The sequence below is a fragment of the Myotis nattereri genome, assembly GCF_964212035.1.
Source record: "Myotis nattereri genome assembly, chromosome: 6".
Taxonomy (NCBI): Eukaryota; Metazoa; Chordata; class Mammalia; order Chiroptera; family Vespertilionidae; genus Myotis; species Myotis nattereri.
In genome coordinates this window covers 99,670,540-99,695,101 of record NC_138081.1, presented here as the reverse complement: position 1 = coordinate 99,695,101, position 24,562 = coordinate 99,670,540, and the positions used below count along the sequence as shown (strand labels likewise).

At 60.2% G+C, this 24,562-nt stretch overlaps 1 protein-coding gene across 1 annotated transcript in view; it reads right to left on the bottom strand.

The window, feature by feature from the left end:
- Positions 1-1,852: 1,852 nt before the first annotated feature.
- The window catches only part of SMOC2 (SPARC related modular calcium binding 2), a 72,235-nt gene continuing 49,525 nt past the window's right edge, over positions 1,853-24,562 (bottom strand). Inside the window, exons 8-13 of the mRNA XM_081094462.1 lie at positions 21,334-21,520; positions 18,879-18,961; positions 10,667-10,766; positions 9,360-9,634; positions 6,190-6,227; positions 1,853-3,262 (exon numbers count right to left, since the gene is read on the bottom strand). Coding sequence (XP_080950588.1) covers positions 3,245-3,262; positions 6,190-6,227; positions 9,360-9,634; positions 10,667-10,766; positions 18,879-18,961; positions 21,334-21,520 — 701 coding nt within the window. The 3' untranslated portion in view covers positions 1,853-3,244. The remainder of the gene's footprint in view (positions 3,263-6,189; positions 6,228-9,359; positions 9,635-10,666; positions 10,767-18,878; positions 18,962-21,333; positions 21,521-24,562) is intronic.

The following is a 24,562-nucleotide window of genomic DNA, read 5'->3' as shown; positions in this document are numbered from 1 at the left end:
ATTTTGATCTATGTAGAGTGTGTGTTGTTAGAGAAAAAAATATAGATATCACCATCATCATCACCATCACCACCATCACCACCACCATCACCATCATCACCATCACCTTCATCACCATCATCACCATCACCACCATCACCATCATCACCATCATCGCCATTACCACAACATCATCACCATCATCACCATCACCACCACCATCACCATCATCACCATCATCGCCATCATCGCCATTACCACATCACCACCATCATCACCATCACCACCACCATCACCATCATCGCCATCACCACCACCACCACCATCATCACCATCACCACCATCACCACCATCATCACCATCACCACCATCACCACCATCATCACCATCACCATCATCATCATCACCACCATCATCACATCATCACCACCATGATCATCACCATCCCCGTCACCATCACCATCCCCTTCATCATCATCATCACCATTTCCGTCATCACTACCACTGCCATCTCAGCCGCATGTAGCGCCGCACACATCCTTACTTCCTCTCTGGAGCAGCTTTGCGCTGCACAATCTGCGTGCCCACTTGGCAGTCTATGACTATGTCAGCCCTTCCTACACATGATTACAAACATGCTGACTCCTGTCACCTGGATGACTTCACAAAGGCCGGTGTGGGAACCTGGCATGATTTATGAGCTGGTCGGGCACTTGTAAATAATGTCTGATGTGGGGATTTCTGACAAGGATGCAGGCTGCCTTTTAAGCAGGAGGAGGAGGGAGAGGGAGGACCCGGGAGGGAGGCCTCTGTCACTGAAGCCAGCTGCGCCGGTACCTGGGGGAACCAGCGTTCTGCTTTAGATTTGAATCTTAATGCTGGGCAATGAGAACCATCTGCGCAGCCCGGCGCACTGGCTCCCCACCCGCCCCAGACCCCGCCGCCCGCCCCTCCCGCAGGCTCGCAGCCTCACGGACACGGACACGTTATCCCCTCCACCCGCTCCGACCAGTCCCAGCCCCACCTCCCCGAGGTGTCCTGACAGCTGCCTTTCTCCTAACACGCTTCGGGGATCATCCTTACTGCACACGACATGCTGAGATGGTTTCACGGGGACCCCTCTTCCGGGAGCAGCACAGGGTGAGGGCCTGCAGAGCCTGGCACCAGAAGCATCAGCATGAGGCACAGCGTGGTGGCCGTTGCTGACACCGCACGTGGCACCACAGAAAGGAAACCCGAACGTTCTCTGCACCAGGAAGCAACTGCTGTCTGTCCCTGTGAGGACGGACGGACCTCAACTTCCAGGAGTCGTTTCACAACATGAGGCAGGCGCCACGCTGTGCACCGTACACTCAGGCCGTGCAGGGCGCCAGTCACGTCTCAGCACCACTGGGACGGGAAGAAGGCAAGAGCCACAGCCACGGCCAGTGGGACATACTGGGGTCTGGCCAGGACAGGGCCCGGGCCGGAGAAGAGAAGGGGCAGGCCTAGGCCTGGAGCGTGTGACGCAGGGAACAGCACCCGCTTCCGTCAAAATCAGAGCCTCTTCCGCTTCCTCGACGGTCCCTGCAGCAGCAGGCAGCAGGGGAGAGCCTCGCGGGCTGGGACCCACCGAGCAAGCGCAGGGCTGTTCCACACAGTCAGGGCGCGTCACACACGGACCCCGAGAGCCTTCGCCCAGGTGCGTCCCACCGTCCACAGGGAACCGAAGCGGGAAAAGGTTCAGCAACCGCCCTTCGTCACACACCCCGGGGGGCGGAGCCAGACTCCAAAGCATCGGGCCCAGCCTCCTCCGTGCCTCCCCCAGGGGGCACCCCCAAAGTCAAGCAAGTGCAACCCTGTGCATTCAGCCGGAAGGAAAAGAAGAGGGACGGTCTTGATAGCGTCTTTTATTTCAATCTAAGAAAAACGATCAAGTCCAAAGTTCAGAAATAGAGAAGGTTATCCGATCAGTTCAGGAGCGTAATTGTGTCCTTAGCAACGTCGAGGGTTCAGCGGCTCCAGGTTCAGCTTTCGCTCTGCACATTGAGCAAGGAGAAGCCGCCGTCTTCACGCCTATTCGCAGGGGCCGGTGTCCCAAACGTGCTGGGGAGTGAGGCGCACGGAGGCGATTTCCCGACCACACGTCGGAGCCAAGCCAGCCTCGCGGCTGCTCACACGCGGCCCCCGCCGACCTCCCAGGGGCCGCAGAGCCGGGGCCGCCCAGTGCGGGGTCCGGCCGGACAGTGGCCCCTGGCTGTACAGGGGCCGGTTCTGTGGCTCTCGGTGCGAGCATCCGGTCCTGGCCCGTCCCTCCCCAGTGCCCCCCAGAGGACTGGCCCAGTGATAAGTTCTGGTGCCCTCAGGGCCTTCAGGAAAGAATGAGGAGGAGACAGAGCCCAGGCCCAGCCCCTGCCTGCCGAGGGCACGCCACCCAGCGCCCAGCTGTCCCAGCGCCTCCTTTCAGGAGACTGTCGGGAGCTGCTCAGGGCACAGTTCACCTTCCAGGGCCCCGGGAGGGCAAGGCCAGGTGGAAGGGAAGAGGTGGGCCGATGGCAGTTGTGGCCTGATGCCAACTCCTCTCTGACCTTGAACCCTGCCCGCTGCCTGGAGCCAGCGCAGGGGGGAGGGAGTCCCCCGGCGTTGATTTCACTGCCTGCGGCCAGCCTTGAGGTGGCAGAGCAGGCGCACGAAGGTGTCGGGGACTGTCCCCCAGGCCCCATCATCGCCCCTGTGTGCTTGCCAACGTGACGGGAGCGAGACCTCGAGAAAGCAGAGCAAAGGGACCAGGTCCCAGAGAGACGCAGCCCGGCACGCGCCACCTGCATGCCAGGCCGGCGGCTGACGGCAAACCTTACAGACCAAAGTGTGAGCTCCCACAGCGGCCCGAGGCTGCCAACACGGTGCGTCTCAGAGCAGCGGCCGGAGGAAGCTGAGTGCCTGTGGGGCCCCATCCTGCGCCAGGGAGGAGCCACGGCTGCAGCCGCTGTGCCCTAGCCGCCGTCCTCCACGCGGACACCCATGGGACCCAGAGAGCAAGTGGAAGCCCACCCCCAACAGCGGAGATGTCCACGGTCACAGGGACACATACATTGTATGTGATTAACCTGCCGAAGCCAGCCCTCCCTTTTCACAGATTAAAGCAGTCCGTTTAAATATCTCCTTTCTACAAAGTGGATTTACATTTAAAGTACAAAGTGCAAATACTATGGGTTTTGTTTCTGTTTTTTAATTGCGTTTGGTGAGGGAGCCTCCCACACGTCTCAGGCGCCTCGGCCGCCGTCTCTTATCCTCGGTTCCTGGGCTGGAAAGGAGACGAGAAAGATAGTGTGAGACCTTCTCATCCCCGTCCGTGACGAAGGCCTGCCTTCTGGGAAGGAAATAATCCTGTCTGCTGACAACCAGGGGAAAGCGCTCTTTTAAACAGGGTGATTTTGGCTGCGATGACCCTATGTAATAAAACCCTAATATGCAAGTTGACCAAACAGCAGAATGACCGGTTGCTATGATGAGCACTGACCACCAGGGGGGGCAGATGCTCAACACAGGAGCTGTCCCCTGGGGGCAGTATGCTCCCACGGGGGAGCGCCACTCAGCCAGAAGCCGGGCTCACAGCTGGCAAGCACAGCAGCAGTGGTGGGAGCCTCCCCCGTCTCCACGGAAGTGCTAAGGAGCAGCGAGCAGGCGGGTGGTAAGGAGCGAGGGGTCCCGGACTACAAGAGGGATGTCTGACTGTTGGCTTAGGCCTCAGGGATCGGGCCTAAGCTGGCAGGCAGACATCCCCTGAGGAATCCCGGACTGTGAGAGGGTGCCAGCCAGGCTAAGGGACCCCTGCCCTCTGGTGCACAAATTTCATGCACTGGGCCTCTAGTTAATACATAAAAGACAACTCACCTTCTACCACCGTCCTCCCCTCAAGGATCAGAAATGTTGGGGGAACATGCTGGGTGAGAAAATGAGCCTTTGCTCCTAATGTTGTAAGTGGGCTCCACATATCAAGCACCCTGCAGAAGTTCCCTTGGATCAATATACAAATCATTTCAAAAATCTAATTGTGCTTCCAATTCGATGCAGACATCCTTGGTTTCTTAACTTTTCTTTTCGCTCCTTTTAGTCACCACCTCTCAGAAGAAATACATTGAGCAAAGTTTGTTTAAATTACTCAAGTTCTGCCCGGCCAGCGTGGCTCAGTGGTTGAGCATCGATCTGTGAACCAGGAGGTCAGGGTTCGATTACCCGTCAGGGCACATGCCTGGGTTGTGGCTCCATCCCCAGTGTGGGGCGTGCAGGAGGCAGCCGATCCATGATTCTCTCTCATCAACGTTTCTCTCTCTCTCTCCCTCTCCCTTCCTCTCTCTCTAAAAATCAATAAAAATATATGTTAAAAGTTTAAGCTACTCAAGCTCCGCATCCTGACTGCCGATTGAAAGCAATCCAGAGAGAAAGGAAGAGCTGGGAGCAGTGCTCCTGGCCATTCTTCCATGTGGACCAACTCCTACCACACAGGCGCTCCATGCGTCTGCCTCTTCCTTCAGAATGGCCTTGGGTATTGAGGGGGTTTCAGGTGGGCGACACTCGGGATGGAGATGCCAGTGGGATGGGGAGGGAATGTCCCGCCGTGAGAGGAGGAGCCCTTTCTCTAGGTGCTTCCCAGTCCCTGGGCCGGGCCCAGGTGCTGCAGGCAGTGGCTCCAGCATCACCCCACGCACCGCCTGAGGGTGCCGCCCACTTCTGAATCCCCATGGAAACTGGAGACGGGACCAAGAGAGACCGCTCACTTTCTGATCAGTACTAGCTCGCTCGTCCTCCTCTCTCCCCGTGCAATCCTCTCGTCTCCGTTATTCAGATGAGGAAGGACGGAGGCGCTGGGAGCTACTGTGTTCTTTGGGGAAATATCGATGGGCTTGGGTCACTGGGCCGATGCCAGCCACGCCGCCTCGAGCTTTCAGGCGAACAGCCCTGGACGATGGCACGGAGCCCTGCAGCCTCTTGGGCAGCACACAAGCTGGAGAGTTACCTGCTCCAGTCTCTTTCTCCGGGAAAAGCCTGGGGGCGAGGCTCCTGTTCCGAACGAGGCTCCTCAGGTCGAGGGGGGCTTGCGTGGGCCCACCCCGCCCTCTCTGACGACATAACCCCCCGCACAGCTGGGCGTGCGCCAGCATAATGGCTTTCAGCCGGCCCTGCTCCCACGTGCAAGTGATTTGCGGTGGGATTTTTTTAAAAGTTAAAGCCATAAACATTTGCTAAACAACGAAAACCGTATCACACATCTGTCTGATGACCCGGTTTTACGTTACACCCAAGGGGTGCGCTGGAGGCCTCCGCTCAGATCCCACAGCCGGTGCGGGGCTCACCGAGGGAATGCGGCCGCACCAAACGGGGGAGACAGGACGCTCCGGCGTGTGGTCCTGGGAACGGAGGCTGGGCCCGGCTTCGGGGGACACGGGCCGCTCCTGTTTGTCTGGACGGTGTCCTGGGCCCGGGGTGTTGTGGCAGGGACACCGCGATGGCCTCCAACTGAGCGCGGAGACAGACTCACAGACACAGAGTGTTCACAACACCGAGCAGAAAGCTGACACCCCGCAGGGCCCCTCGATGGAAAGGGAGGTGCCCCTGGCCCCCCAGGGCGTGCCCTGTCCCTCATCTCCTTCCTAACATGTCAGAAATACAGACCGAACCTCGGAGAATTGTTTCAAAGCAAGCATTTATGTCCACAAAACAAGAGGACTCGACTTACAAATAATAATAATGAAGTAATTGAAATTTCAAATAGTAAAAAGGAAAATTAAGGCAAAATCTTCCCATTGACTTAGCCTGCTGATTTCTTTTTGTTGTTGTTCTGTTTTAATATATTTTTATTGATTTCAGAGGAACGAAGAGGGAGAGAGAGAAACATCAATGATGAGAGAGAATCATGGATCAACTGCCTCCTGCACATCCCACACTGGGGATGGAGCCTGCAACCCGGGCCTGTGCCCTGACCGGAATCAAATCCAGGACCCTACAGCCTTCAGGCCAACGCTCTATCCACTGAGCCACACCAGCGAGGGCTAGCTTGCTGATTTCTGACAGAATCTGATCACGGCAGACAGACATGTGCCTCGTCTGGATTGTGCGTGTTGGGGTTTTTTTCTTGGAAGGTGCTTTACTTCCCAAATCTGCAGAACCCTAATGTTTATTGCCTATAAGTGAACCAGCAGGTTATGAAGGTTAGAGTCGAGACACACTCACCTGTCTATTAGAAGTGCTCTCCGCAGTACCTTTGGGGGCTGTTGGGGGAGGAAACACAAAGACAGTATTAACGGCTGCACACCCTCCCTTCGGGGAACGGTTCAAGGCCTGCTTCAGGGAGGGACCATGTCGCCTTAGGATGACGCCAGCAACAGCGAACGTGTTTCCATGGCAACGCTGAGCCCACAGGACCCTGCTGTGAACGTCTCCTCACAGGATGCGAGCGGCCCCCAACCTCAGGGCCGTTCATTTCGCGGAACCTTCCCCACGCCCAGTCCACCAAGGCCGGGCCTTCCTCCCGTTTCCCAGGCCTTCCCTCCCCTGCCTGGGTTTTGCCTATTTCCTGTCGTTTTGACAATTTTTAGAGCAGGGAGCACTCAGCCACTCAGTAGACAGAGGGCAGCGTTTTCACCCCGAAGGCCTTGATTGATGGTTGCCTTCTGGCTGCGAGATAATAAAAAAAAGCACCGAGAAAGGAGCAAAGTCGTTCCATTTGCAAACCTCCCGCTGACTCGAAGAAACACCGCCACATGCAAAGTCGAAACACAAAGGTACGGAGTCAATTGCAAAAATGTTGACTACACACTTAGTCGGTAAATGGACTATTTTTTTCAATTGTAGGTTTGAACGATTCAAGTACGAGGGTAATTGTCACCACGTGGCCTCCTCTGGAATGACTGCTTTACTAAAACACGTGGGGCCACTGGTTCCAATTTAAAGAACGTTAGTGATCCTTGGGATCCGGTCTAAGCCAGTTTGGCTGTTCAACAGTTGCCGCCTATTTCTTGGTTTCTTTTATGACAAGTACCAGTGTCCCTGGTAACTGGAGGTAGCTCTACGTTAAAGGTAAGTAACAAGAGTCAAAGTTAATCTTCTTAAGTGTTGAGAAGAAAAAGAACACCTTGCCGTATAGATGAAAAACGTAAATTTCATTCAAGACACCTGGTGCAGCCAGGCCGGTGTGGCTCAGGGGTTGGGTCACAGTTTGATTCCTGGTCAGGGCACAGGCCCGGTTGCAGGCTGGCTCCCCAGTGTGGGGCGTGCAGGAGGCAGCTGATTCATGATTGTCTCTCATCATTGGTGTTTCTACCCCTTTCTTCCTCTCCCTTCCTCTCCGAAATAAGTAACAATATATTAAAAAAGAGTCTTAGGTAAAGTTTAATGGTTCATGATTTAAAAAAAAAAAAAAAAGACACCTGGTGCAATATCTCATTCAAGGCAGAGCAGTGAAAATCACCATTTAAAATGTACAGCCCTAGCCGGTTTGGCTCAGTGGATAGAGCGTCGGCTTGCGGACTAAAGGGTCCTAGATTCTATTCCTGTCGGGGGCGTGCAGGAGGCAGGTGATCAATAATTCTCTCTCATCTCCCTCTCTCCGAAATCAATAAAAATATTATTTTTTTAAATATTAAAATAAAATAAAACGTACAAAGAGCAGGGAAATAAAGCTGTCCGTGAGGTCTTTCAATGAAACAGAATGTACATGATCACAGTCGGCCTGAAGCAAGGCACTGCCCCTGAGAGAGAAGGCTGTTCCCAGTCCCCCGCCCCCCGCCCCCCATCCTTCAACCCTCCGCCCCCCGCCCCCTGCACCCCAGCCTGGAACAGCCCAGTCGGGAGAGCTGATGTCATCGGGATCGAATGACCCTGATCGCTTCCAGGTGACCTGGCGGGGACACCCCGCGAGGCAGCTTGCCTGGAAGCGATGCAGCGAGCATGGCAATTTGGTGGAAAAAGACAATTTGGTCTAAACTGGATAATTCCTAACTGCTGCGTTTCTCTGTAATGGTCACTTTGGGGAATCACAAGGGCATGACGTAATCTTTTGTGACTTTTCCCCTGAATTCCTCAGAAATATGTTCTTTCTTGGCGGTCTCATTTCCTAATAGTTTATAATTTTTTTCACTTTTGCATTTTTTGTCATAGTGAAAGATTAAATCAAACTTTCCAATAAGTTATCTCTGTTGCAGTCATTGAAATGCAAAATCTTGTGTCGTTGCTTAAAACGCGTGTGATGAGAGGGCTCTGATGAGAGAGCCCTCGCCGGCCTGGCTCAGGGGCTGGAGCGTCTGCCCACACCCCGAAGAGTCCAGGTTCGCTACCCAGTCAAGGCCCGGACCTGGGTTGTAGGTTTGATCCCATCGTGCGGGAGGCAACCAATCAATGTGTCTCTCTCACATCAATGTTTCTCTCCTCCCCCTCTGCTTCCTTCTTTCCCCTCTCTCTGAAAATCCCTGGGGAAAATATATCCTTGGGTGAGAATTAAATAAACGAACAAAAAATACATGTGATTAGAAAGTGTATGTGTGGAGCCCTTTTGCAGTGACGAGCCAGCATAGAAGTGTTTGGTGATGAGTATGGATCTAGGGCTGCTGATGTCTGAGAAGAAATAGTTCACATGTTGTTGATGTTCTTCATTTGATGCCTCACATTTTTAGAATAAAAAAACTGCATTCTTACGTAGTAAAGGGAACGAAAGAGATCGGTAACAGTTTGGATATTTAGGAAATCCCAAGTAGTCCTCCCCGGAACATTTAGTTTTTTCTGACTTTTCTCAGATTCAAGTAGCACAGGGTGGGAAAATACCTGATCGTCAAACTGAAAAAAAAATAAAGTAGGAAAAAGACAGAAAAATGCTGCAGGGAACATACACGGGTTCCAGATGCAACAAACGATGCATCCCAGGGCTCGATGCTCCTTTTCGACAAAATACCCACTTCAGCTTGTTTGGGCGCAGAGGGTCCCGGCGGGTCCTCTCCGTTCCCAACAAGAGAGTAAAACTCGGACACAGCAGCTCAGCCCCGGGCCCTGGGGACCCCGCAGGAACTGACGTTTCTCGGAGTGACCCTGCTGTCCTCTGCTTGCACCCCTCTTCCCAATCAGGGTTGGCACTCCCACCCTGCCAGCCCCTCGGGGTGTCAGGATGCACCCCTGAAGCGAGAGGACATGCCTGCACCCCTGCAGGGCTCCCCCGTTCTGGCGAATGGTTCTGAGATCTGCCCCACACATGGCGGCCCACACCTTGGGACCGTTGGCTGCCACAGAGGGAGGATGAAGAACTTGCCCTCAGACCCCTCCTCCCCTGGGCCCTGCCGTTCCCGAGGGTGTGTCCCTGCTCTGCCTGGCCCTCAGGACAACCAGGGGCGCCCCGGCCAGGCGGGTGGGCTTACTGTGCCGCTTCCTGCCGCCGGCCTTGCGCTCCTCCTTGGTCACGCCCAGGCAGCCCGTCAGCTCGAGCAGGGAGAGGGCCTTGTCATTGTTCCCGTCACAGTACTCCACAAACTTCTTCACACACTTCTTGGGCTTGGACTTCTTCCGAAGGAACCTCTTGAAGGGCTTCAGCTCCTTCTTGCCGACGTCCCCGCTGGAGTTCTTGTCCAGCAGCTTGAAATACCAGTGGACCACTCGCTCCTCCAGCGTGTGGCTGGGGTCGGGCTCGGAGAGCCTGGAGGAGCACACGGGAGGGAGGGAGGTCGGGGCGCCCGCCGCGCCTCCCTCCGCCCTCGCCCCCCTCCCTGTGCCATCCAGGCCCTGCTGCCAAGCCCGCCTGGAAGTGCCACTCGATGGGACTTGGATTTAAAAATAATTTAGGGAGCCCTGGACCGTGTGGCTCATTTGGGTGGGCATCATCCCGTGCACCCAAAGGTCGCCAGTTCGATTCCTGGTCACAGCACATGCCCAGGTTGCAGGCTCGATCACGAGTAGGAGGCGTGCAGGAGGCAGCCCATGGATGTTTCTCTCTGATCTATGTTCCTCTCTCTCTCTCTTTTCTCTCTCTCTCTCCCTCTCCCTTCCTCTCTCTCTAAAAAATAATAATAATAATTTAGAGAAAGGGATTTGGCAAAAATTTTTCAAGTTGGTTTCGAAATTGCAAATGACACTGAATGTGTGCGTGCCAACTACGCACCCGGCGTTGGCCGAGTCCTGGAGGACAGAGCGCATACAGCTCCACAGTCAGGGTTCACACCGTGTCAGGGCGCGAACCACGGAATCGTGCGCTTGAGAACAGCTCAGACGGTACATGGTACATGATGTATGTGGTTCCCACAATAAATCCATAATATTTTGAGACCTTTAAAGTGCACGTTTTCACACACAGTGTTTGACATCCAGTCCACTGCTGTGAGAGGCAACTCCAAAGCATAAAGCCGCTAAACTAGACCTGCCCCTCCCCCTCCCTCCTCCCCTCCCGCCCACCGCCCGAGGGGATCACGGAAAATCCCGCGGGTCTGGCCGCTCCCCAACAGGACAACCTCCTCAGTGGCTTAATCGCATGACAAAGACACTAAAGGAGTCACCTCCAACCCCTCGAAGCCCCTTCCCGCTCGGGGGGCGGGAGGCCCCCTCTCGTGCCCGCCCTGCGGCTCCCAGGTGAGCGGCCGGCTCTCAGAGCCGGGGATGGACTTGGCTAGCGGGTCAGTTTCCTCCGGTTACGGGCTCCCTCCCAGCACCCGGCTCCGTGTCCCGGGCGACGTACCTGCCGGGGGAGGACGGGTCGGAGACGGCGTGGACCATGTCGGTGGACAGTGCGTCCAGAACGCTCGTTAGAAACTCATTCTTTTTGGCACCAGGACAACCTGAAACAAGGAGGATGCACGTTTTTTCATTCACAGAACTCAGAGCACCGGGCCTTTCCTGTGAGGAGAGAGGCCTCGCGTTAATCGGCGGAGGGCGAGCTGGGCTCATGGGCTCACTCAGGAGGGGCCCACACGGACGCTCAGGCACCCGGGGCTGCGGATGCCGGACCGTGTCCCACCGGCTTCCACGTCACTAAATGCCCCTCGGGAAACAGACGGGCACGAGGGAGGGGGGCCGAGGAGAGAGCAGCTCCGGTGCCCGGAGGACGGAGGTCATGTCAGGGAGAGCCCACAGCCCCGGGCAGTGTGACTTTGCAGGAAAACAGCTCTCGTTAACTCTCCCCCGGCGGGAGGTAGGAGACGAGAGGCGGAGGTGTATCTCCACGACTGGGCCTTGGGGACCTCCTGCGGCCGCCCCAGCTCCCCTCTCAGCGAGGACGGGCCTTTGTCAGGGCAGTTTCTGTCCCGAGCAGCACTCTGACCCGGGGGAACAAGACAGGCCAAGCTCCAAGTCCAGTCCCTGTGGCAGGAAGCACCAGTGGCCGGCTGACCCCAGGATAACTTCTCCAGGCTGAGGGCAGGTGTGTCCCGGGGCAGGTGTGTCCCTGGGCAGGTGTGTCCCAGGGCAGGTGTGTTCCAGGGCAGGTGTGTTCCAGGGCAGGTGTGTCCCGGGGCAGGTGTGTCCCTGGGCAGGTGTGTCCCAGGGCAGGTGTGTTCCAGGGCAGGTGTGTCCCAGGGCAGGTGTGTCCCGGGGCAGGTGTGTCACGGCGCAGGTGTGTCCCGGGGCAGGTGTGTCCCTGGGCAGGTGTGTCCCAGAGCAGGTGTGTCCCGGGGCAGGTGTGTCCCTGGGCAGGTGTGTCCCAGAGCAGGTGTGTCCCGGGGCAGGTGTGTCCCGGGGCAGGTGTGTTCCAGGGCAGGTGTGCCCCCAGCCAGGCCGCCCAGGGGCCAGTTGTAGGCATGAGCTGTTCTTCAGCAGAGCACAGAGCACAGCCCAGAAGTCTCAGCTCAGAGAAGGGGCCGCAGGGGACAGCCCCGGCCCAGGGGCCCAGGGCGGGTGGGCGCCTGGCCTGTCGATGGGGATCTCGCAGCCGATGAAAGTGCCACTTGTAGAGAGAGGACACCGCTGCCCTCGCTAAAGCAGAGCAGTCACCACAGCAGTTTGTTTTCAAACCCGCGCAAAATAAAGCTCCCGGCTCAGCCTGGAGACCTCGCTCGACCCCCTTCTCCGCGGGACCCCCGGAACCACTGGCATCGTCTCTGATTTCCTGCAAACACCTGGGCTCCAGTCCTGGTTGCCCCCACAGGAGGCACGCTGCCCGGCCCCGGCCCCGGCCCCTGTCCCTCCCAGTGAGGAGGCTCATGCTGGCCCGATGCCTGCCTCGCCCGCCTGCACCAGGGCCCGAACCTGCCGCGGTGATGCCTCCAGCAGGAGGTGTTGTGCTTGGTATACAATGAGTGCGCTCCGCACTTCCTGCGAAGCAGAAGGTTTAAGAAAAACAGAAGCTTTTTGTACAGAAAGTGCTGGTCTCAGGAAATGTACTCATTCAGTTTCTTCTTTTCCCATTTTCTTTCAATTCAAACGGAAACGCGCTCAGGCTGCTGCTGCCTCGGGGAAACCCCGAAACAGGGCTCGGCATGAACACCCCCACCGCGCAGCCCCCACGCCTCACGGCCAGCCCCAGCCCCCCACGCGCCCCACACACAGCCCAGAGAGGCGGGCTCTCCCCCGGTGCCCGGGTGCCAACCTGCTGCTTTTACTTTTCCAAAAGTAACTTGTACTTTAAGGGACACTTTCCATTCAAATGGAGACGCCCTTCTTCCCAACTCCTGGCCGTTCCCCACGTCCGCCCGGCCGTCTGCGGTGCGCGGCCTCCGTCTTGCCCTGTGCGGGGACGGGAGCAGCCACCCAGGGCTGAACACCGCAAACCTGCAAACCCGCCATCGCGCAGGGCCAGCCGCCAGCGTCCGCGGGCTCGGCAGTCACGCTCTGCAGCAGCGACCCGGTTCTTTCGTGTCAATCACCGTCCACTACGCTCCTCGCCTCTGAGACGGGCAGGCTTCTCTCGCCTCCAAGCCACTGCAGTTCCCACGAGACACGGGGCGCCGGGAGCCCCCAGACTGCCCCGGGGACCCCCGCTCGCACCCCTCCGCCCACGGCTGGTCAGACCTCCCCTCACTAGGAAACCCGCATGGAGAAGGCGCCAAGATCCTCCCCAGAGAGGGGGCCCCACTGGCAATGAATTCGAGACACAGAGGTGGGGTCGCACCAGGGTGACCGGTGACCCCAATCTCACCAACGGGAGTCAGAGATCCGGGTCTCAAGGACCCGACACACCAACATCACAGAACAGCAACCCACAATAAGGGCGAGAAACTAACGCGGCCTCAGGTGGTGACGAGGAGAGAGCAAGTCTCTCTCTAAGAAAAGCCATCCCGCCCTGGCCGGGTGGCTCAGTGGATAGAGCGTCAGCCTCCAGACCCAAGGGCCCCGGGTTCGATTCCGGTCAAGGGCACGGACCTCGGTTTCAGGCTCCCCCGCTCTCCCCCAGCCCAGGCACGTGAGGAGGCAGCCAATCGGTGTGTTTCTCTCACATCGATGCTTCTCCCCCACTCTCTCTAAAAATCAATGGAAAAATATCCTCAGGTGAAGATTATCAAAAATAAAATTTAAAAAAAACGATCTCGTGAGCTTAGGGCCCCCCTCAAGTTTCCGGGGACCCACCAGGCACCCACGGAGAACAGTGCCGTCTGATGACAGGGATGAGAGGTAGGGGTGACCACCCTCGAGGGGGGCTGGGCCGCTGTGCAGGGAGGGACCTGCCCGAGGCCGCTCACTCAGCCCCTCAGAAGAGCGGACGCCCCCTGGCGACCCCCCAGGACGGCTGGGGTTAGGAACAAGCCCGGGTGCACCGATTCCGCGCACAGGCTGGTGTCAACACGGCGGACAGACACAGCGAGACGGACCCGCCCACGGCCTCGGGAGGGGCGCAGCCCAGCGGGGGCCGCGAGAGCCCCCCGAGAGCCCGCCGAGAGCCCGCGTGCACGAGGAAGGAGCCGCTCACGGAGGAGCGTCAGGGCGTCCACTGAAAAGGATGCGGTGGCCCCCCCGCTCCTGCCGCCGGTCAACCAGCTCCACCAGGACGGAGCCGGCGGGAATGGGCCTCGCCGCCCCATCCAGGGCAGCCCTGGCCTCTGGGGAAGCCCGTCATTCGGCCCCGCCGGCCAGCAGCGGCCGACACGCGTGCTCTCCGCGGTCCGTGCAGTGAGCGGCGTGCCGGCGCCTCTGTAAGGGCGATTCCAATCGGCACCCGCTGCCTTTCCTCCTCTGTAGCTCGTCGCCCTTTGTTCTTATTTTACTGTGAACGAGCGATTTCCACCATTTCCCCCCAAGCTTTCCCCAACTTCTCATTTTCTTAAAAATCAGGCAATAATGAACGGAACTAAAGACTCTAACAGAAGCCTCACTAGCCTCTGCCCCGTGCGGGGCCGTCACTGAGCCGGTTCCTACCTCTCCTGTGCCTCCTGCACCCGCTCAGCCTCCCGGCGACTTCGCTTCTAAGAAGCAGGACGTCCTACAGGAAGGACTGTCTCATGCGGCTCCTGGGAGCTGCAGGGCTTTTCCCGCCCAAGAGGAGCCCCTGCCGCACCCCCGCCAGCTGGGACCCCCCCCCAGGGAGCCCCGGTTCCACACCCGCCGCTGGGACCCCCCGCCAGGGAGCCCCGGTTCCACACCCGCCAGCTGGGACCCCCTCAGGGTGCCCTGGTTCTACACCCGCCAGCTGGGACCCCCCCGCCAGGGAGCCCCAGTTCCACCCCCGCGAGCTGGGACCTCCCCAGGGAGCCCCGGTTCTACACCCCCCAGCTGGGACCCCCTCAGGGAGCCCTGGTTCCACACCCGCCAGCTGGGACCCCCCCCAGGGAGCCCCGGTTCCACACCCGCCAGCTGGGACCCCCTCAGGGAGCCCCGGTTCAACCCCCCAGCTGGGACCCCCCCCCAGGGAGACCCGGTTCCACCCCCGCCAGCTGGGACCCCCCCCCAGGGAGCCCCGGTTCCACACCCACCAGCTGGGACCCCCCAGGTGCCCCGGTTCCACACCCGCCAGCTGGGACCCCCCCAGGGTGCCCCGGTTCCGTCAGGAGGTCTTTAGCCAGAGCGTCCGTGTGGGTTTGCGTTTTATCCGCAGCATCCTTTCCTCGGTAACACTGGTTGTAATGGTCTATTTATTCGCCATTTTTCCCATAAAAGGCAATTTTCTTCTGAAGGGCTAGTCATTCTACAAACCTGACTGCATATTTACTCATCCACGCAGGCCTCAGGCGTGAAACAATGTCGCTCTTTCTCCCCAAGCTTTGCTCTCGAGAATCGGCCCCTCCCCGCAGGGCCCGGCGCAGACTGACACAAGCAACAGCAAACAGGCATTTCACATCCGCTCTCACACATGGGGCACCTGTCCTCACCTGCACACCTGTCCTCACCTGCACACCTGTCCTCACCTGCACACCTGACCTCACCTGCACACCTGTCCTCACCTGCACACCTCACCTCACCTGCACACCTGTCCTCACCTGCACACCTCACCTCACCTGCACACCTGTCCTCACCTGCACACCTGTCCTCACCAGCACACCTGTCCTCACCTGCACACCTGTCCTCACCAGCACACCTGTCCTCACCAGCACACCTGTCCTCACCTGCACACCTGTCCTCACCTGCACACCTGTCCTCACCTGCACACCTCACCTCACCTGCACACCTGTCCTCACCTGCACACCTGTCCTCACCTGCACACCTCACCTCACCTGCACACCTGTCCTCCCTGAACAGTACCAGGGAGTCCGGTGCCAGGGAGGCGGGTACCAGGGAGGCAGGCACCAGGGAGGCAGGCACCAGGAAGCCCTCCAGGTGTGGCTGGAAGCCCTGGGCACAGCATGGCACCCACTCTCTGCATCCACAGGACTAGGGGGCTACCTGCCTGAACCTAAGACTCCCCTCCCGGCTCAGCCACCATTCCGCAGCCTCGCGTCTATGAAACGTATTGGATCTGACGGGAAATCACCGAAGCTGACATGTTTCATGGGTGAGACATCGGCTCCTCCTTCTGCCTGTGACAGCCTCGAAGGCCGAGTCCAGTGGAGGAAAGGGAACGGGCATCTGCAGGGCCGGGCGGCCCGCGGCACAGGCACGGGGTCGGCTGGCACCGCCTGCTGGCAGCGGCCTCAGCTACCCGTGGGGAGGGGGGACCGCGCCACGCCCCCCGGAAGTGCTAAAATAGGATGTGAAACCCTGGGGTGCTCTGAGGGTGTCTGCTTCAGCCAGACCCGCATCCCACCCACTGTCCCAGCCGGAAACGAGCGCGGTGCCTCCAGGAGGAAGGACCGGCCGCGGCTGGAAGGAGCTGCCCACGCCGCGGGCCTGCTGGTCTGGGAACAGCCTGCTCTGCCCCAAGAGCAGCCTCCACGGAGTCGTTCGAAGGCCACTTGCTTTTCCCTAATAAGGATCCTGTCTCCAAAGAGTCACAGGACGAAGGCGCTCCCACTCCCAAACCTCCGCGGCGGCGGGCAGGCTGAGCCATCTGAGCCTGTGCCCGGCCTCTGGTTAGTGTCTGAGGCCTGGGAGGCGGGAGGCGGCGTTGGGGTGACAGCGCCCCGTCTCCTCCTAGGGGCAGCGGTGGGTGGGGTTCCAGGGCAGGGGAAGGGTGGGGTTCCCACAGCTGGGACAAGACCTCTTCCCAGCGCTCTCCCTAGACGTTCTCTCTCCAAAGGCACATCTGACACCCAGACAAGCGACACTGGCAGGACCCCCTCCTACGACCAGCTGCTCCCGCAGATGAGCCCCACCCCGGCCTTTAGTCAGGATCGGCGTCGTGTCAGTGCTGGGTTCCGTGGGGACAGCTCCCCACCGCCTGCTGCGGCCACCGGCACTGCGGCCGCACCGATGCCGGTGACGTGCGGGGGACACTCATGAGTGGGCAGGTCGATGCAGGACAGTGCGGTCTTGTTTGATCCGAAACATGAAGACTCTCGGCCCCGTAGGGACAGACCGCAGGCCCTGAGACGCGAGTGAGGCCAGCAAGCGCTCGCTGCGGGCTCCCCGGGCGCCGGAGCCGCTGTTTCCTGCAGAGAAAACTGTCCTCCACCACATCCAACACCTGGCGGAGGAGGGAGTTCCCCGGCGATGGCAGCAGAGAGCCCCCCGGCTGCTGGTCGCGGACACGGGGAGCCTCCGACGGAGGGGGAGACGCCCGCCAGGTGCACAGAAGGCGCTCAGCGAGGCGTCTGCGCGGTGGTGTTTGCACCTTCATGCTGCCCCCCTCCCCCGAGGAAGCCTGGTCACGAAGCCCCGCGCTGACCACCCACACGGAGGAGCAGCGAGTGGCAGACGTCACGTCCCACAGACGCCTGATCCGCCCCAAGAGGAAGACGCTACAGACACGGAGCGGGAAGATCCGACTGAGACAGGGGGGCTGGGAAAGCCGGGCCTGGGACGGCCACGGTCCCGCGTTTGCCGCCTGACCCTGGTCCCCGGCCCCCTCCGTGTGCAAAGCGCCTGCATCACGGCCTTGGACGGAGCCTGTGAGTGAGTGGAGGCCTGTGGCTGTGCCCGTGGCTGTGCCCGTGGCTGCGCTCGGCCTCCTGCCCTCGTGGATAAGCAGGAAACACATTTACGTGCAGAATCTAAAACCCTCTGTATCGGTCACAGCACAACCCATGCAAGACCCACACATGTTTCTAGACAGGCCTCCATCCGGCTGCGTGTGAGCCCAGATCGCAGGCTCGCTCTCCGCCCAGGAGGCTGTGGAGGCTGCTCCGCTCTGGAGCACACGCAGCCTGGAGAGGTTTAGAGGGAAAAGGAGATGAAAATAAAACAAAACAGCAACAAGCTCTGCCAATGCCCTCAAGTCCTCCGTGCGGTGGTGACATCAGAGCCTGTGTCCCGCTCCCGGGCCCCGGACGGCCGAGCCGCTGACACCTGAGGGTTGCCAGGCGCCGGCCTCACCTGCGTGGCCACGTCCAACCTCCCGCCAGCTCCTGGAGGCGGTGGGCTTGCGGGCGGAGGCTCGGTGTTAAAGAACCCTGCTGGCGTAGCCCAGGCACGCGGGGCTTTTTAAGAGAGAGAGCCCACGCACCCCTTCGCGCACGTGCCTTTAACTGTTCTGAGGTCACGCTCCCAGCCTCAGTGACGCTCCCACAGGCCTCCGCGATCCCGGGCGCCCGATGCAAAGACCGACCCGTTTCACGGAGACCGAGCCCTCGGCCCGGAGCAGCCGCGTCCTTTCAAAGGGAAGGTCGCCCTGGCTGCCGGTCCTCGCTCTTTGTCACCCTGAATATTTCTCGCCTCGCCCTTCTCTGCCCAGCAAAGCTCATTTAGAACTGAAGGCGAGATAAAGAGCTTCACAGACCAGAAAAGCTCAAGGAGTTCATCGCCACCAAACCAGAATCACGCGAAATGTTGAAGGGTCTTTTTGAAGATGAAGATGAAGAAGGAGAAGGAGAAGGAGAGAAAAGATTTTTAAAAAATGGACAATAAAATGGCAATAAATACATATCTATCCACAATTGAATCTAAAAATCAAAATAAATGAACAAAGAATCGAAAGCAAAATAAACTGATGACTGAAATAGAACCAGAGGCCTGGACACACGAGACAGACGAACGACTCTCAGGGGGCAGGGGGGCGGGAGGAGATTAGCCACAGACCTTGCGTGTGTGTGCGTGACCTACGGACACGGACAACAGGGTGGTGAAGGCCTGGGCGGGGCGGGCACCGGCGGAGGGGGGCCACGGGGGGAGGAGGGGGACAGCTCAACAGCAGAGATTTTTTAAAGGAATCTCAGAAAACGGCATTGAAGTCCCGCTCTCTCTCAGGGAAAAGCGCCCCGAAGCTCGGGTGTGGGTCTCGCCGCGGCTCATTGCAAGTCGAACGCGGCTGCCCCGCGGTGCCGGGTCCTGCATCGGGCTCTTGCAGCGTCTCCGCTCACCCTGCTTCCCGCAGGCCCCTCCATGGGGATGATGGAGACCCCGCCCTGACATTCTTTCTCTTCCCAGCCTCCAAGAAGCTCTGAGTTTCGGTCCTTCCCTGCCCCCCGCCCCCCGGCCCTGCGCCCACTTACCCTGCAGCTGGCGGCCCTTGTAGAGGTCCCGCGCTTTGGTGGGGTGCGCCCTGGCCGTGTTGTCGCATTTCGGCTGCTCGTACCTATGAGGGGGGAAGGGAGGTCAGTGGGGTCAGGGCTCTGACGGGGGTTCTTCCCTTTCGCGCTGGTCCCAGAGCAGGACCCTTGCCGGCCAGTTAGAGTGAGGGAGTCTGGGTTGGGGGAGGGGCTGAGGAGGCTCTGCTTGCTGTGGGAGGGCTCACAGGGTCGTCATGGCTGCCGGTGACGCACAAGCCACGGAGCAGCTGGGAAGCGGAAGCCGGCAGAGCAGAGAGCAATCGGCTTATTAAATCACGTCCTGCGCGGCCGGCGTGGCTCATCGACCTGTGAACCAGGGGGTCAGGGTTCGATTCCCACTCAGGGCACAAGCCTGGGTTGCAGGCTCGATCCCCCAGGGAGGACGGTGCAGGAGGCAGCGATCCACGGTTCTCTCTCATCATTGGTGTTTCTCTCTCTCCATCTCCCTTTCTCTCTGAAATCAATAAAAATATGTATTTAAAAAATCATGTCCTTGGACTGGATGCTGAATCAACCTGAACCTCCGTGTCAGCTGGTCAGCCTGGAGGCAGCTTGGTGTCTGACTGCGCCCGGAAGGCAGCCCCCGGGCCACCCCCCCCACCCCCCCAGACCTTCCCAGCAGGAGGTCCAGCCCCAGAGAGGAGGCCCCTGGGAGGGTGTGGGATGGCGCTGACCATCAGCGTCGTGACAGCGAGTGGACAGGTGACCGGGCGCTGCAGAACGGCAGGCGGCAGGGGCTCCCTGACCTGATGTGTCCCCTGGAAATCGGGGGGGCGGGGGGGCCGCCTGCAGGCCGAGCAGGGACGGCTGAGGCGCTGCCGCTGCGGACACTGCCCTCCCTCCCTAGAGACCGGGCTGGCGGGCCGGGGCGGGAGGCTGTCTCTTGGCTGGTGCCTGGACCACACCTGCCAGCCACACTCCCTCTGCGAGGGCAGCCGGGCCGGGAACCAACGCCCGACTTAAACACAGGCACAGGCCGCTGTTAACTGCAGAAACGCTGCTTCCCAGGATCCTTAGGGGACAGCATGTGACAGGAACAAAACATCTCACAGCAAACCCTCGAAAAGGCCCCTGCGCTGATCTGGCCGGGGCCCTGGCTGGCCGAGCTCCGGTGGACGCTGCTGTGCTGGGCGCCGTGAGCCAGTGTGTGTGTGTGTGTGTGTGTGTGGTGGGGAGGCGGCGAGGGGGGTCTCCATCGTCCCCGTGGCTGGGGGGTGGGTGGGGACGCACTGGCGACCACGGCCTGGCCTGAACGAGTCGCAGCTCCTCTGAGTCCCAAAGCTGAGCGCCCGGGAGATAGTTTCACAGACGGACGGACAACGGACCAGGCAGATGGCATCTCGTCAGCGGTCCCCCAGCCCTGGCTGCGGGAGGGCCCTGTGTGTCCCCCTCATGGTGCCCAGGCCACGTGGGGACAGTCGGGATGTCGCGCGGGAAGGTGGGCGTGCTCGCCAGCCCCTAGGGCGCCGTGGCTGAGGGGCAACACCTGGCACCGTCCGACACGTTCGTCAGCTTCGTGTGCACAAACGTGGGGAACTGGAGCTCAAGGCACAGAAAGCTTTACCCACAATGAGCTTCCGTGAGCGAGACCGTGGGCCCCAGGCCGTGTCCCCCAGACCGTGTCCCCCAGGCCATGGCCCCCAGGCTACTCCCCCAGGCCGTGTCCCCCAGGCCGTGTCCCCCAGACTGTGCCCCCCAGGCTGTCCCCTAGGTCGTGGACCCCAGGCCGTGGCCCCCAGGCCACTCCCTCAGACCATGTCTCCCAGGCTGTGTCCCCCAGGCCACTCCCCCAGGCCGTGGCCCCAGGCCACTCCCCCAGACCATGTCCCCCAGGCTGTGTCCCCCAGGCTGTGTCCCCTAGGCCATGTCCCCCAGGCCGTGTCCCCTGGGCCGTGACCTTCGGGCGGCAGGAAGTGCTGGCTGACACCCCAGCTCACAGGGCCTGTGTCTGGGCCTGGGAAAGGCCGCCGCTCACCCGGCCCTGAGCCGTCCTTCCGAGTGGGAACCGCGGAGGCACGTGTTTCATGGCACAGAAAGCCCTCGGGGGGCGGCGCCCTCAGCGTGTGAAATGCTGGCTCCTTGGCCGACACCGGGACCCTCCCCTACACTACCCTCCCCCACTCTCCCCTACCCTCCCTCACTCTCCCCCACACTCCCCCACACTCGGGTGCCCCCGCCACTCCAGACGGCAGAGGGCTTTCCACACTCCCCCGCACAAGGCCACGCTGCCCACCGGCTGTGGGCTCTCCGTCAGCTCCTGGTCACCTTCAGGGGACAGTTTCCTCGACCCCGTGGCCAAGGCCACTGTTTCCATGGATGCGAAGCACAGAGCAGTGGGCAGGGCAGGTGCGGGGGAACTGTGGGGGTCCCCTGCCCCCCGCCCCGCCCCAGGGCTCACCTGGTGGAGGTGCCGGGGATGGGGCGCCCCGTGTCCACCAGCACGCACCAGCAGTAGCCCGTGCTCGGGTGGCACTGCACCGGCTTGTAGAGGCCGCCGTGCGCGCACTCGGGGATCACCACGTTGTCGTTGCGCGGCTGCCGGGCCTCCTCCAGCGCCGACTGCTGCTCCTGGTCGCACGAGGACGCTAGGGCGAGGGGCGGCGGGGTGAGTGCCCCAGGACAGGCACACAGCCCGCACACGCCCCACACACACAGCGCACGGCCCCGCATGCACGTGTGCACACGCCCCACACACGCCCCACACAGGCCTATACACGCCCCACACACAGCTCTGCACACGCCCCACACAGGCCCGCACACAGATGTGGACAGCTGGGGCACGTGTGAAAACTCTGAGTCAGGAAACTCAAGTCCACAGAGACCCTCCTGGTGCAGGGCCCTCACACAGACGCCCCTCTACACGGTCACATCGTGTAACATGCTTAATACACAGAAGGTAACATGTTACCTGCTGGGGAGCACAGCTTGTATAAAAGGCCCTGCACTGTGCACATGTGCACACACTCTCACACACACACACAGTCATACACCTACACACATGCACACACATTCATACAACTACACACATGCACACACACATTCATACACCTACACACATGCACACACTTATACACACACTGCAGGTTCCTCTGCACATGAGCTGAGGGCATAGTTGTTTACTGCTGAAAACACACAAATAAAAAAAAGAAACTCTAAGCTCAAAATCTGAAAAATCAAAGACAAATGAAGTAAAAGTCTTTAAAAATACGGTTGAAGTCGGTGGGAAAGGTTTCGCTCTTCGGTCTGCGTTTGCCTTTGGACTCAAGGCTCAGCCCCGGCCGGCACTGGGAGGCAGCGGGCACAGGGCGCACTGCCGAGTGGGGCTGCGTGTGGGATCGCACAGACGGACCACGGGCCGGAGGGCACAGTGAAAGCCTGGCTCTCAGGACAGGTGGGCGTTGCCTAGCCACACCTGCCATGGGTCACCCTCCGCTCCCGGCACGTGTGTGCGCGGGGCCAGCTCTGCCCGTCACCGTGGCTGCTAGCGCCTGTCCAAGCGTGTTTACTGTGGACGTCCTGTAAGAAACAGGAATCCATGGGACCCCTCGGGTTCTCTGACAGCCCGGCGGCGGCTCCCCGGCTGAGCGCAGCCCCCGGAGGGGCACCCGCGCCGGGGAGCGAGATCCCGTCCTCCAGGCCGACATGTCGGGCAGCAGCGTCTCACAGCAGGTCCTCACAGCGCTGCCTGAACGACAGGTGCGGGAGGACCCGGTGGGCAGGCGTCCGCTCCTCCAGGGGCGCTCAGGCCGCGGGGGAGCCCAGCTCAGGCTGCAGAGGGCCCGCGGGCACGGCCACGTGCACGCTCTCGCCCCGGGGCGCGCAGGCGCTGACCTCCGAGAGTGTCCGGACCGGGGGCACTCCGGGACCCTGGGAGCCACGGTCTGAGGCCTGTGGCTCCCCCACAGCCCCTGTGGCTCTCGCTACCCAGAAGCGGATTTCCTTTTTTGTCTGGAAGTTAAGAACTTTAAGTAACAGAGTTCTGGCTCTAGCAGAGTCTGACACAGGCCTGGGCACTTGGTCTTCATGACACTGATACTCAGCTGACGCGTGCTCTGGACAGACACGGGAGGAAGGGCTGGCGGTGCCGGGTTCCTGCACGCGGCTCCCCGCTCACTCCTGGGAACACCACCGCCCCGGTGTGCGCTGAGCTCACACCAACTGCCTCCCCCAGGTCCCTCAGCAGCTCACGATCTTGTTCAGCAAACAGATCCATGAGCAGCCCGGCCGCATGGCTCAGAGGTTGAGCATCAGCCCATGAACCAAAAGGCTGCTGGTTCGATTCCCGGTCAGGGCACCTGCCGGTTGTGGGCTTGACCCCAGCGGGGAACATGCAGGAGGCAGCTGATCAGTGATTCTCTCATCGATGTTTCTATCTCTCTATCCTTCTCCCTTCCTCTCTCGCTCAAAACTCAATAAAAACAAAATTTTAAAAAGCAGACACACACGCAGCCTGGCCCTGTGTCACTCGGTGTCGTAAAGGAGAGGCTCTCGCTCCCACGGTGACTGGGACCGGCGTGGCCCGCCAGCGACGATGGCCGCGTTTCTCTCCGAACGGCCACCAAGGATGTTGGACCCTGTGAGGGAGCCCAGGGCCTGAGCTGAGTGTTTGCAGAGGCAGCTGTGCCCGCAGCAATGGCGGCGACACGCTCCCCGCGGCTGCCTGGGAAACGCATCGCTGACCTCCCCGCTCACCTGGCCCTTTCGCGAAGCTTTGCCAGTGGCAGGACTTGTGGGGTGACCCTCTGGGCACAGGCGCTGCCCCGCGTATCCAAGGACACGCTGCGGCCACAGACATCCCCTGGGACAGCCGTGGCCCGTCCCTGAGGACGGCCGGTCGCACGTGAAGGCTCCACGTAGGAAGGCCCACCGCCGACTGGCTCCCCGGCTCTCAGACTCTGCCGGGGGTGAGCTCGCGAGGTGGTGCTGCGCATGGGAGGAGCTGTGTTGTTCCTGTAAACATCTGGCCGAGGGGCGGTGACCTCTGCCGCTGGGTCCCGTAAACCCGCTCCCGTGGGAACTCCGGCTTCTCGGGGCCCAGCGATCCAGTCGCGCTCACGGCTCGGCCGTCTCCCATCCGAACGGTTCCCTTCACCCAACAGCCCCTTCCCGCTGAGCCTGGCGATCAGCCCATTCCCCCGGCAACAGGGAGAGCAGAGCGCGAGTGAGCCAGCCCCCCCGCTAACTCGTGTCGACGTCCCCGGAGATCGCGGGGGGTGCGTCCCTGCTTCTTGCGTTTGTTGCTGCTGATACCATCCCACCCTCATGTTCTGCTGGGCGTCTCCGTCCCTCTTGTGAAACGCCATGTTCCTTTGTCTTTATAGAGTTTTTATTCATGGATGAGACGGTGCAATAGACAAGCGCTGTGCATGAGGAAGGGTAACACGGGTCCTTCGGGGTCTGGGGCGGTTAATTCCGCTTCCATGACGTCTAATGGGAAAAGTGATTCCGTTTTCAGCCTCCACACGGAGCCCAGTTCTCCACGGCGCCTCCAAAACCCCTTCCGCTCCCCCCTCCGCAGTCACGGTCCCCAACCAGGGCCTGGGCGCCACGAGCCCCCCCACCCGCCCCGGCGACCCCAGTCCCTTCACCACCACATCTGGGCAGCTCGCACCCAGCAAGCCCCCTCC